Source organism: Kryptolebias marmoratus, linkage group LG24, assembly GCF_001649575.2.
Source record: "Kryptolebias marmoratus isolate JLee-2015 linkage group LG24, ASM164957v2, whole genome shotgun sequence".
In the NCBI taxonomy this organism is placed as follows: Eukaryota; Metazoa; Chordata; class Actinopteri; order Cyprinodontiformes; family Rivulidae; genus Kryptolebias; species Kryptolebias marmoratus.
In genome coordinates, this window is record NC_051453.1 from 13,466,756 (window position 1) to 13,481,040 (window position 14,285).

At 38.9% G+C, this 14,285-nt stretch overlaps 1 protein-coding gene across 2 annotated transcripts in view; it reads right to left on the minus strand.

Moving 5' to 3' along the window:
- Positions 1-14,285, minus strand: part of sema6bb (sema domain, transmembrane domain (TM), and cytoplasmic domain, (semaphorin) 6Bb) — a 143,287-nt gene that overhangs the window by 64,354 nt on the left and 64,648 nt on the right. For both annotated transcript variants that reach the window (XM_017407329.3, XM_037974251.1), the window contains exons 2-5: positions 12,520-12,647; positions 10,353-10,467; positions 2,779-2,839; positions 2,593-2,655 (exon numbers count right to left, since the gene is read on the minus strand). In XM_017407329.3, the coding sequence (XP_017262818.1) occupies positions 2,593-2,655; positions 2,779-2,839; positions 10,353-10,467; positions 12,520-12,628 (348 nt within the window). In that variant the 5' untranslated portion in view covers positions 12,629-12,647. The remainder of the gene's footprint in view (positions 1-2,592; positions 2,656-2,778; positions 2,840-10,352; positions 10,468-12,519; positions 12,648-14,285) is intronic.

The window sequence follows — 14,285 nt, forward strand, 5'->3', positions numbered from 1 at the left end:
TAGCAGGCAGCACAGTCATTAGGGGCAAGAAGACCTTTCATATCTCAGTCAGCCCCCCAGCTCTCCTCAGGGTCAGCCGGCAGGGACTCGCACACTCCCCACCTCCTCCCTCCTCTGCGCCATGGCTTTTTGTCTCAGCCCCTCTGTTCTCCATTGTGCTTCTGTCTGGCACTGTCTCACACAGATTTAATGTCAGGTGTTCTCTCACTGCGTTAAATAAGTCATTTTTTTCTGTGCCTGGAGGGGACAGAGCCCATGTTTCCCCCATCAAGCACATCCATCATCACTGTATACACCGGCTCACACACAAAAACCTAATATGTGCTGTTTATGTGTACCCAATGGCGGCTAGGAATTTGTGAGCCGGAAATATAAGAGGTATTCAGGCGTGGGCCGCTGAAGGCTGTTGGGACATATCACCCCAACTCGTTCTTACAACACTGGTTTCCTGACGCCCACTGACATTATGTGAGGGCACAGACCGCAGTCCAGACCCATGATGGTTGAACAAGTTTTAAACCGGTAGGAACGGCTCTGCTCCTCCTTTCCACGGGTGCGAATTATTCTCGCGAAGCAGGACTTAGTGAAAATCATTCACACACTCACACAACGAGCCTAACACAGATAACTAACAAAGAGAAATAGGGACACCAGACAGAAAGGTAGAACGTGCCATATTTTAGAGGAACGAGTTTCTGCATATGAGTGGAAGTGAACTGGTGTAAAACAGTTCAAACGCATGGTTTTAACATGCTTCACCCATACTGAAATTCCACTATAAATGACACATTTTTTGAGTTTTAATCATTTTTTTTTCTGCAAAACAAGACTGACTGATTAAACCCCATTTTTCGACTGAGAGTTTGTGGCACAAAGCTTTCACATCTTTGCAGCGGAAAAAACATTTACAACACATTCAAATGGTGATGAGATGAAACACAGCTCACTGAGTGGTAGCAGAGTGTCAAAAAGAACATAAAAAGGAAACGCAAAAAATGAAAAGCTTTTTGCTTCATTTTAAATTTTTAAACAGTTATTAATTTTTCCAGCGTGTAATCACAAACTCAAATTTTTGTATGAAGCAAAAGTTGCACCTAAATGTGGCAGACAAGAAGATCGAATAAAACTCAAAGCAGCAATACAATAATCCCCTGAAAAAGTAAGAAAAAAAATTCTAAGGATAAAATATAAAATGGACAAATACAACAAATAAAAACACTTTATAAAAACATAATAACTAAAATCAAGCTGTCAAGCTGAACTCAAGTTAAATGCCAAAGAGAACAGATGGGCTTTTAATAAGTAGAAGCCGCAGCTGCAAAAGCACAATCACCTCTTCTTTTTGTGTTTAAATCTTGGAACATCTAAGGGCATCTGGTGTTTTCACCTCAACATTTTAGATTAACTATGGTGATATGAAAGATCCTGTTGATAATGCAAGGTCAGACTATTTACAGCCTTAAAAAACAACAATAAAAAGAAAACAGTGGAGTGAGGCCAGCACTGTTTAGAGCAAAAGACAACCAGCTGCAAATGACAATGAGGTGACTAATCTAACCCTACATAAGAAATTGCCATAATTAGTCAGAGTTAAAATAAAAGCAGGGTTGGGTTTTATAAGGTCTTTAGAGAATTTATAGGGTTTTAGACTGGCTAAAATTTATGAACAAACACCTTGTTTGAATTTAGAAAGACTATGTTATTTTAGCAGTCCAAAAAAGGCTTTAAAAAATGATGCATCAATTATCAAATAACAGTTAAATTTGGCATTATATTTTTAAAAAATGGACCTCAAAGGCAAAGTTTATATTATAAACAGGACAGGGCTGAAAACAGAGCCATGAGGAATGCCATATGTAAGTGGAGCTACAGTTATCTTTGTAGTCTCAGGAAATCCTGAATGACTTATATGACTTAAATCTCTTTATAAATAAACATTATTTAACTATTTTCACTTTGGAGTTTGTTTTAAGTGCAAGACCTTTAATAGTTTTATTTTAACTTAAAATTTGACTTTAATTTGTGCCAACTTATACAAATAATATCATACAACCTGTCAAGAGTAAAAGCCACTGACATTTGTATTTGATATGGCAGAAATTTATTTGTCTTTTGTCTATTACCACATTTGCTGTGCTACCTTCAGTGTGACTCATTTGACTAAATCACTCAGACTCCTCTAACAAATGTTCGTTCGCTGCTTGAGCTGAAATGAGTCCATTTCCCTCTTCTTCACCCCTACAATAGCAGACATGTGGATCATTGTTAACACCATTGATATGCATGTCCATGTTGAGGACTTTTCAGGAGAAAGGCATCATTTTGGATGATTAAATTCAATTGCACAAAAAAAATTCTAATTTAAACAAAAACAGGAAACTGGATGAGTGCAGCTAGCTCTGAATCTTAGTTTTTTATGCAACATATAAAGAACAAACCCCTGGTTGTACAATAATCAGTTAAACAACCATTTAAATGGGATTCTAATGGTATGTTTTATGGCTCTATCAATGGGCAGCTGCAATTTTCTCTTCTAGCCTAATAAATTCTTGATTTAAGAGGAAGATATACAGTAGGCCAACACTCTCTCACCTCATGTTTGCCCTTCATCCTGCAGATCCTGATGTCATTCTTGTTCGACTCCCATGTTCTTTTCTAATTGTCAAACAACACATTGGTTAATAGTGCTGGTGATAATGATAATGAAGTCCCCCGCATAACGCAGGACACATCTGTCAAAAAGTTTAAAATTCTTGGTGCATCTGTTTAGAAACTTACTTTGCTGTAAAACATCTCATCCCCTGCAACATTGTCCAACTCCACCCGGAAAAGATCATCCCTGGAGAGAGACGGGGAGAGAGAGAGAGAGAGAGAGAGAGAGAGAGAGAGAGAGAGAGAGAATGACTAAGCTGCAGTTCGCCGACGCAGCACTACCCGAAGCCTAAAGTAAGGCAAGACACTGCATTAAGCAAACTATGAATATAAGTCTCTATCCAGGAGTAAAAATGAGATATTATTGCTTGCTCAGGGCAGAGTATATCAATGATTTTGGAATAAAGCCAGACCACACATTTATTACACACTCTGAAAATGAATTTTCTCTTTGTACACTGAATCTGGGTAGCTTTGACACTAAATACAGTCATTGAAAAAGGAAATCACGCCCCTTTTTAATTCTAAAGTGTTACATATGACCTGATAATAATGAAGAAAATCATCTAAACTTCCAAACTAAATACTTCATGTGATTATTCAAGAGCTTGTGAAACCGACTTTTACTTGTAATATGAAGAAAAATGTCTTCTGCACAAACTTTTCCAACTCTAAACATTGCTGATGAAAAACCTCTGCCCGTTCTTCTTTCCAACAGTGATTAATACTGCTCGTCTTTGAGTTATGATTCTCCATGCACAGCCATCTTAGAGTGCCAGCACAGCATTTTGATCAGTTTGAGGTCTGGAATTTGCACAAGACGTTCGAGCATCGTTCAGTACGACCCAATTTGAATCAAATTTCAATTGTCAGATAGATGGTCTCATTGATGAATTTAAAATACTTTGTTGAACAGAAGAATTCATATTGAGCTCAATGACTTCAAGATGTCATGGTCCTGAGACTGAAAAACAAACCCAAATCATCATACCTCCACTACCGTGCTTGACAGTTGGTAAGGAGTGATTTTGTCTTGTTTGGATTTTATCAAATGTGCTACTGAGCTTTATGAGCAAATATCTATAGTTTGGTCACATCTGTCCGAAGAACTTTGTTCCTGGGATATAGTCATGATGTCTTGTTTATTTTTAAAATATTTGTAATGTATCACTGTTCATCTAAGACAATATTAATCTAAGTTGAAGACCTGGTGAATATAATGTAACTTTTTTTTACTGTATTTTGATACTTAACACATGCTTAACCTTGACTGTTCTTTGCAGTGGACTTGTATACAGCCAAAACAGTTATGCAATGTACTAAAATCAGATGCTTTTTTTAATTTTTATTATTTATACTTGATCAGACAGGTGAAAATGAGTAAGGGAATAACTTTGCAGGGCTCTCTACTGGTCCTAATACATATGCTAAATGATACCAGACTAAATAATAACGTTTTATATTGCTGATGGTCTTTTATATTTGATCATTAAACATCCTGCATTGAATTTTCTGCCCAGTCCTCAATTAAGTCACATTCAGAATCCTGTAATTAATGAATGACTTAATCAAGTGGTCGAACTGAAGCTTTCATGCCCTCACATGCTGCCCACACGTGGTCCAAAGTCTAACACCGTGCATAAATTCATAAAATTCCAAACACTGCTTTCCTGCTCTCTGAATCTGCCAATAACTCTGTGGTGACCTTCGACATTCCTCGTAAAACTGCCAAGTTAATGAGAGCTGCACATAACAGTCGTTGTTTGCATATTGATCAAGGGTTTCCTATCTGCTGGGATGGATCTAAAATGTGGGATTCATCTGCGCACAGGGCCATGCTCTGATTGGGCTTATCTGTAAATCTCCAATAGCCATGTTAGTGCAACGGTATCGATCCCATTTCTCATCCAGCTCGGCCTCCCATCTGTGCTTCATGTTTGCTCTTGGTTTCACCTTTTCTTTGACAGATGGAGAGGTTATCCTGAGTGCATCCCTGTACTAGTGCCCGCTCATGTGGATCCCCTTTTAAACTTGGGCGTGTTTATCTAGAATATGTGTTTGTCTGCGTCTCGTTTTAATGAAACGGCGAGCTGTGAGAGTGTGTGCTTAATGAGACTACAGGTACCACCTGATTAATCTTCTCCTGAATAATTTATCTTCACTTCCTGTTGTTGTGTTAAAAGATTACCACCCCTCATCAGCCCTGCAGAGAATGGCTCAGCAGAGAAAAATAATACCACCAAATGCTGGCTCGGTGCACCCGCTGCTTAACAGGTCGAAGTTTAAGGATTCCCAAAACAGTGGAGTGGTCCAGAGTCAGGCCTAATCTCTTCGAAGCTGCCTCAGCATTGTCTCAGCATTAATACTATGAATGATAGCAACAGGCCTTCCAGTCAAAGTGTCTGGCAGCCGCTCTGATAATGAAGAGGAGAGGGAATTATTTATGCTGCTGCATCTTTTTCTTCCTTCATCTCCACTCCCGTCTGTTTCAGGTGAATGATGCAAAGCCTGTGGTATCTTTGCTTTTTTTGTTTATGTGCTTGAAACTTTCGCAAGCACTACATGTGGTGAAGGGATTGTTTTAATAAATAAAAAGTTGAAAACAGAAAATCAAACCAACATGTGAAGGCTAAGGATGGCTGTGGATCAGTGGTTAGAGCAACTGTCCAGCAATGAGACAGCCGGTGGTTTGATTCCACCAGTATGCCACATGTTGAAGCATCATTGGACAAGACACTGAACCTTTTACTACCTCTGATGTGTGCCCCGCAGATTGAGTTGTAAAGTGCTTTGAGTGGCCTGATTGGCTAGAAAGGTGCTATACAGTATAAGTACAGTCCATTTACCATTTAAAAAAGATTTCACTCATCAGTCTGATCACTGTGAGCAAGATTATGTATAAAAAACTGAGCTGAATTTTATGAAACCTAGTTGAGTGGTGCAGCATGGGAAAAAGATGATACATTTTACTCTGCAGCTCAGCTGGATTACCTTTTTTAAACTGTAAAATGTGGCCTAAATTGACACTGTACTATTGAGGAGCTCATCTAGTGCTTTATATATGCCTAGGCCCCCTCAGAAATACATAGTCCAGTCCAAAGTTACATTTTATTTCTTTTTTTACGAAGCACTTGTACTGGTAATGCTGACCTCTGATCCCTCCCTAAAGTCTTAAACCTCTCACAAAAACTATCCATTAAGGTCAGGTTTGGACTCTGTGGTGGTTAATGGTGTTCAGTGCCTTGTGGTATTTTGAAACCATTTAGGTTGTTCTTTTGGAAAAAACATCTTTTTCTTTAAAAAATGACACTATGCTCAGTGCATCACTGCATGCCATATTTTTCTAATAGTAACATCATAACTATTTGCTCAGTTCAATCCAGCTTGTGACCATTTCTTTTTTCTTTAACAAACTTTGTATTAAACTGTAACATACTTCATCTCACTGGCTCATAATTTGACCTGAACTCTTACATTCGGCATTGTATTTCACTTTTTGTTGATCTTGTTTTAGTGCATATGATGTGTCTTCATTCTTACTTTATAAATGTCTCCTGTCCTTTTAACCCCGGTAATAGAAAGTCAACATTTGTTCCACATAAACTGTCAACATTTCCTTAAATTTTAACTTGACCAGCTCATGAACCTTCTCCTTTTGGTCTGACAGGCAAGAGCACAGTTGAGGTCAAGACCTCTTAAGCCACCTTCATATTTCTTTTCAATTTTTCCTTTTTTTTTTAAATCTTACTAACTGCAGCTCTGTGGTTCAGTGTGAGGAGCAGTAAGTTTTTTCTGGTAACTTTAGAGGAGAAGAAAATGAATGCAACTAAAATCGACGTTTTTAAATGAACGCACAGCCAGCTCTTCTGCTGACTGGGGAAGAATGTTCTGTATGAGTGATTTTGAATAATTCAGGGTGTCTATGAGTATAAAAATCATTGTAAAAAGAATGAGAATTTGAAGTCTGTTTAAATTGATAAAACATGCTGATTTAGAGAGCATTATTTTGGTCAAAGATCAGACTTCAGGACCCAAACTTACAGATTGTTGAAAAGAAAACAAATGTTTCTGCTTGATTTTAATGACAAAAGGCAGAAAGATCTAACTCAGAGGGAGAACTAACAGACGAAACAAACACATTATATGAAAAAAAAAGCTCAGCAGGGGGTTGGGAGGTTCATGTCTCAGCAAAGGAAACATTTTTTGTGTTTTTGAGCAAAAGTTCTAGCCAAGCTGACTCTAGGTTCGTACCCCAGCTTGGACGTGCAAACTATTGTCAGACAAAACAATTTATTTTCAATTTCACTGAAAACAATTCTTAATTTTAGCAATTGTTAAATCCCCAAATTAAAAGTGGCAACCATACATCTATGTTAGGTAAGCATTTCATTAGCGTGGGTGTCCTCACTTGTGTGACCCCATCTTTCCTCTTGTTTGCATTCACAGCCTCCTCTAGCAGCCGGGAGCTGCCAGCTGCTTTCTGGTCTTTATAACAACCAAGTTTCTTCTTGACTGCTTGACTGTCAGCCATGAAACATTTGACGAGAGCAGGACCCCAGTTGACCTTAGAGGTCAGTGCCTGTGGGCTAATAACCAGCCACCAACCTGACTATAAGTCAAGATTCTTTGGCTAACGCAAAATGTGGACGCGGACATGCATGCATCAGGGCAAATACGGCACAAACCAGACAAATGAGCTGTTTCTGTTTTTCCAGTCATATAATCAATTGATAAGCACTCTTAAACTGTTTTTTTTTATTTGTATGGATTAGCTTTTCAGATCTGACTGGAGGGCTAAAGTCCACATGATCCACAGCTGCTCATCTTAACAGCAATGAAAAAGAGCTTAACACAGCAAGGTGCTTACTCCACCTGGCAGCAGCCAAAGACATAGTTTAATTTCATTTAGCAGAGATGGGAAGAGGACAGGGAGGGGTGGCTGCTCTCAGCAGGAGCTTGGAGCAGGGATTTAGCGCTTCTTGCAGTCTGAGGAGCAGCTATGCTAATGGTGACAGGATTTGGGGATGAGCGAGGTGTCTTATCAGGGCATGCACTCTGCTGGAGCTTTTGGCAGCTATACCTGCCAGTGCAGGTACTTACTTATTTATTCATTGTACATTTTAACACTCTGCTGCCCTGCTGAGCTATTTGCAGCTCAAACGTGCATTTCCACATGAATATATTTACATTCTAAAATGATTGTTTTTTTATCATTTAGCTGTAAATGCTAGAAAAACTATACAAATACTTGTGAGACTTACTCTATTTCCCTCATGCAATTCTCTTCCCTGCTTTGCTTTATGTCATGTTAGCTCAATATTTCACTACCACCTGAATGGCTGAGACATTCATATCAGATTACCTCACCTACTTAGTTAAACTTTTTGCAGCTGTAAGCCATATTAAAGGTTTTGTCACGTTTCCTGGCTCTGGTTATATTTTCAAGCTGACTTTCAGACTGCAGTAGCTTTAAATGTCTGGAGCAGTTTTATTATCAGGCTCCGTATGCTTCTTATAGACCATCTAAGTGCAGACAGAGAGGCTGGAACCATGTTACAAACTGTGATAAATTTACTGCTAAGTCTCAAAAGTGAGGTCAGACCAGCTGGAGACCAGGGACCGGGTCATTTCCTGGGCCACGGTTGTGTCTCTCTCTGGAAACTAAAGTTAAAAAATGTGACACATGTTGAAACGAACTGTCCATTTTTTCCAACATTGGGCAAAAGGCAAACTCATTTCTCCATCTATTCAATATGTTTTAGGTCAGCTTGTCCAGCAAGCAGGGGATGTTACATTTAGATTTCAAATCCTGACGAGTGTCTTGTCCTTGTGTGGCCTTTGTGACCACCACAGCTGTGGTCTGTCAAGGATCAGCACATTTCACCAGACGGACACACATATGGAGATCATCATCACATGGAGACAAAACCAGACTACGCTTGACCTAACATTTGTCAAGACAGATTATCTGCCCCCCAAAGCAGCTACTGTACCAGTTTTTATTAAAACTAGGGTAGTGAAAAGCATTTGTGGCAAATACCTACTTCAAAAGGCAGATACTTACTTCTAAGTTAAGAATAATGTGACCAAGGGATGCCTGGATGATCACGAGCAACATTCTTTCAAACAATGAAGACAGGGCCATTTTACATTTTTGGCAACCATATTTCTCACATTCAGTTTTCTTTTTTTTCCTCAAGCTTGTGTCTAATCTTGTGTGAGCAGATGCCTGGTAGAAAAAAAAAAAACTAACTAAAAGATTTTGCTTTTAAACTCGGGCTTACGCAAAAGTTTAAGAGTTGGTTTTGAAAAAACAAAACTGAACAAAAAACACCGAATCATTGTTTGGGAAAGTCAGGTCAAGCTCTAAAAACTCAAAGTATTATTTGTTTTTCTTTTGTTTCTCCTAGTTTTATATTAAACAGAGCAGTTTGAGTCTCGTTTCCGACCAATGTCCTCTGGTTTAGCTTCTTATTGTATTTTCTTTTTCTCTTACTGTCATGTATTTTAGCTAAAACACTGACTGGTCTTCTGAGACAACAACCTCTTCAGGGTCAGGAAAGGACCATTATTTAAGGTGAAATACAGCCCTTCAAAACCTTGCATGTTCTTTACGCCTCGTCAATATGCGGCTGTGTGACACGATGTCTCAGTGGAGGTGAAATTTTATGCATCTGTGGTCCCAGAAGTTGTGCAACTTGGGCTCTGAGGTGCAGTTTTTCAGAGATAAAAAAACCGTTGGCCTTGTTTTTGTGTTTTTATTGTAATATGATCTGAATGCTCCATTGAGGTGGATTGAAGACTCCGATTTAGTAATGAACTCATATTTGAGACAAATGCTGACATTACCAATGAGAAGATACTTTGGTTTATGCAATAATGTGCAATGAAAGTGACTAATGTTTCTTGGCAGTGACTATAGTGTTAACAGACAGTCCAACAGTGAAAATGTCAAAAACAGCAGATATTCCATTATGTTTGTAAGGCTATAAATATTAAAACATATTGTATGTTAAAAGATCCTGTTTCTGCAGGATAACTGGGATGATATATAGTCAAGTCAGCTTATTTCTGAAGCACACTGTTGACCTAAATGCTGTAAAAATGATGAAACAATTAATGATCAAATCTGCAAAAAATAAGCATTTTAGTCATTTAATCCAGAGGTGATATGACTGTTTTCTTAGCTTTAGATGGAAACAACTCATCTTGAGACCTTTACTATTCTGTTTTTCTACTTTAAAAGCACAGGTTTCTAGCAAATGGGTAACTAAAGATTTAAAGAGCCTGTCATAACCATTTATGCATTTAAGATTGTCTAAATACAATAACAACTGTATTGTTTATGTTTAGATCTCAGTAAGTGTGTGTGGACCTCTAAGACAAATGTTGAAGCATGAGTGTTAGCTGGAGAAGGAAAACAGACCTGAAAATCATGAACAAAACAGTGAAAAGCGCTGCTGTGTTTTCTGAAAATGGACCCCCAGGGTAACATCTATAACAAGAAGTAGACAGGGCCTAAAATGGAGCCTTGAGATTCCCCACAGCTCAAGAACATCTTTCGAAATGTACAGACAAACTCTTATCTGACAAATATGGTTGGAGCCAATTTAAGAACTGTACCTTTAGAGCTAATTCTCAGGTTTCAGACGTGAAAGAAGAACATAAAGTATTATGTGTCAGAGGGTGTTGGGATATACCTGGCACCAATGTAGAGAGTCCGATTGACCTGGATGATCCTCTGGATGTGTAGAGGCTCATGTCTCAGCCATGTTCTGTGTGGTCGGCCCAGAAATACGGGGTATCTTCTCACCACTGCCGGTAAATTGGAGACAAAAACACACAATGGTTTATTTTTTTTCATAACAGTAAAAAATAAAATTGTGATTTAGTTGGTTTTTTTTGACAGTTTAGAAGATATAAAAAGAAGTCAAGGTGAAGGAGACACGGTTTGAGATCTGTGCCTGAAAGAGCAGCATTTCTTCAGCGTTAACTGAGACATAAAAAGAAGTACAAAGAATTACTTCAAAATTAAAAAGGCGTCTGAACTACAAGTCAAAATTCCTTCATATTTGACCGGTTTGTGTTTGCTGACTGACTAAGATTCCCTTCGGATGAACTGTTCATTTAAGCTCTCGTTCTGCTTTTTGTATATGAATACGTGCTTTGACAGCTGATATAGGTGAATCAAAGACGAAAAGAAAGAGCTGAACATCAAAAGGTTAAACAAAATGTTGAGTCTTTTAGAGGACATGGTATTTTTTGTGTGTGTTGCGGGAACAAAAATCCTGAGGGAGAAAAATCCAAGATGAAAGTAGTGAAACATTTTTATCCATCATGTTGAACCAAAGATGGGTGAAACTACAGAGAAAACAAAGTGAACAAAAAAGAAGAGATTCAAGCAACATATAAACTGAAGGGATTACAGAGGAGGACCAGTATGTTTATCTGCCTTTGACCTTCACTTGAGGTTTTGGTGTTGGACCCGTCTTTCTGGTATGAAGAGAGATGAAGGTGCAAACTGAGATGAAACTAAGTTAAATTAAACATTGCACTGGAAGGTTGGCTTTTCTCATTTAATGTATACTGTTTCATGTGCCAAGAAGATGGGATGGGATTTTTTGTTTAAAAAAAAAGTGTGATAAATAGCATGTTTACTTTCAAAGGTGCTTTGTCTTTACTATTACTGACAACTCATCAGCAGCAGCAGTAACACTGTTCGGTTTACAAAGTAAATATATTCACCTAAACACTCCAAAAGTACTTTATCAAATGTTTAATCAGACTTTTTAAATAAATAAAGTCCTACATATACAATAATAAGCTTCCTTTTCCTCCTAATACAAATTCAGACGATAGGGTTAACAAACTGTAAACAAGTTACTGACTCTAAAACAGGATCTCGTGTCTTTTTTTTTTTTTTTTCTTCAAATGTCCTAAATTAGAGCTCAAAGATTCCTGTGGTCAGTGAATGCAGCAGCAGCTTTAACCACCTCCTTGTTTGTCAGAGGAAGGAGCTACTATTCAAAGATTAATGTACAACAAAGAATGTCTAAAACATGTTGCTTATGGTTTTATTTAATATGTTACTTCACTCTGTATAATGAAACACATTTGTAATTTTAACCGCACTGCATTTTATGACCTCCATTAAATTGCGGGGAAACAGAGAAGCAGCACGTCGTACACTTCAGAGGCAGAAGGTCTGTGTGCAATTAAAATCACCATAACTTGCAGACTTTTCACCTTATTTCAGATGACATTTCAGTCAATAACTTTACACTAATTGCTTTTCTCTGTCTTGGGACCTACTGTAATTCTTTTTTTTTATCCCTGATCCAATGTAGTACAGTACCTTCTATTTTTTCTACCTGATGTTAATCACAGCTGCTGAGTCTCATGCAACAGATCCAGTATGGATCTCTGACAATGTCTACTTTGTATTGATGCTTGGTAAGGGTCTGGACTTCGTTGGGAAACCATCAGTCGTTGCCATTGAACTGCAATCAATCAAAGTCTGGTCAGAACTGGAGACAGCCGAGCCGATGTGGAGACGCAAAGTCTGAGAGTTGGAGGAGCTGTGTCTCTTGAGGGTCTAAGCATGTTCGTGGGGAAGTCATGAATGCCAGAAACTCTGGTCTCAGTCCTGAAGGTGGCCTCAAACCTCCTGACCTGAACACCGGTCAACACCCTTCGTGTGAGAGCCTGTGTGACCTCCACAGCTTGCACCACGACCCTCCTCCAGACCCTTTCCTCTCAATTCATCATCATGCGTGTTTGGCAGCAGCCCAGCACTTCACACATTGTGGCTTGTGAGAGAGCGAGGGAGTGAGAAGCTACAGGGTGAAAAAGCCAGGAGGTCATTACCTTCGGTGGGGATGAAGTTGAGGGGCCCCGGTTCCTCTGGGAATGCGAGGCTAGACGTTCGGAGGATGCAACACAGCAGGAAGAAGCAGGAAGAGACCACCGCTGCCATAGCAACACAACTGCAGATTCTGTTGACAAACAAAAAGACACAAGGACTGAATTAATGCAAAGGCAAGAAACAGAGAAAAAGAAAAAAAAAACTTTCAATGTGTCTGTAACTGACTGGTTTCCTACACTAAAGTTATTTCTTTGTTCTTGCACAGCTTCTCTATCTCTTCGCTCGGATGTGCTGGGAGATAAAAAGCTGTTCCAAGTAAGGGATTAAGGTATCCTCTGCACCAAAGTGTCCAGTCAGCTCTAAATTCAGCCAGATCACTGTACCATCAAACATCACCCCACTATGACACATCGAGCACCTTCTAGAAAGTTAGACTAGAGCCGAGGAGTGGCTGACGTCTTGGGTGAGACAGAGGGGAAAGATATGCCGTATACATGAATGAAACCAAATCACCGAAGGGACAGAGTGAGCGAAGTGCTCAAGCATTAGCCAAGATATGAAAGCAGCTGAGAGAGTAAGAGAAGTGGTGGTTTACTTAAATTAAATGCCTTCCAGCGACACAAATCACCCGCCTGCCAGCGGAGCTAAACTGATGGTATTTTTCATCGGGCTGCACTGAGGCACATGCAGGTCTAGGATGTAATTCATGTGGAAATACAAATGATACCCAAATGAAGTTAACGACTATGATCCATCTCGAAATTGACTCCAGCACTCAGCCTCGCAGCAGAGAGCTTGTTGAATCGCTACCAACTTGTGCCACAAACCTCAAAGGATAAGATGGGCTGACCACAACCTCTGCGCTCCAATACTGTGATTTTGTTGTCAGTGTGCATGTGTGACTCAGCATGCGCTTCAAATAGGTGTTTTTATCAAGCCGTTACTGTCCAAGCTCTGACTCATCCGTAATCATCTACTAGTTTTTGTCTTTTTTCCCCTTCTTGCTCAGCATGAAATAGCGTTTTCAAAGAAACTGCATGTACTGTCATTTATCCTAAAATGCTTTGCGTCATTTCGAGTAGTTTGTTTGGAAATGCTCCATCCCCACCACGGAAACGCAAAACAAACTTCACAGGCGTGCCCAATTGTAACATCTGAAATTTGAATACCTAGAGTCGAATTTCTTCATGCAAAATTTTACTGTGGTCACAGATGTGCTGTGTGAAACTATGCAAAAACAAAAGGAAAACATCAGTGAGCCATAACATTATCACCGCCCACAGATTTTATTTTAATTATTATATTTAAGTTGTTGTTACCATTAAAACAGCTAAGACTGATCAGAATAACGTTTTTTTGCTTGTTTTTTAAATTTTGGAGCCGAGTGAACTATAGATCATTTCCCAGCAGGACCCATTTCTGCCCTCTTAAGTAAGGACTGCTGTTACAGAGCTATATAGAAGATGTGATTTATGATAATTTAAGACTCAGAGTTGCAGCCATGTGAAAGTCAGTAGGACAGTTTTCCCAGCAGAACATCCCAATGGAACAAGATGAGCACTGTTAGTTCACAGTATAATGTTGTGGCATTTCTAAAAGTGTAAAACGAAAAAACTTTAAATTATACACATCGCAGGTTCAGAGGAATGTAAAAGCTCTGCATATTTCAAACAGAAAGTGATCATGTAACTTATTGTGAATTTTAACATGAAACTGTAAAGGTTGTACTTTTCTGGGAAGATTTTTTGCATCTATTATAATTCATGAA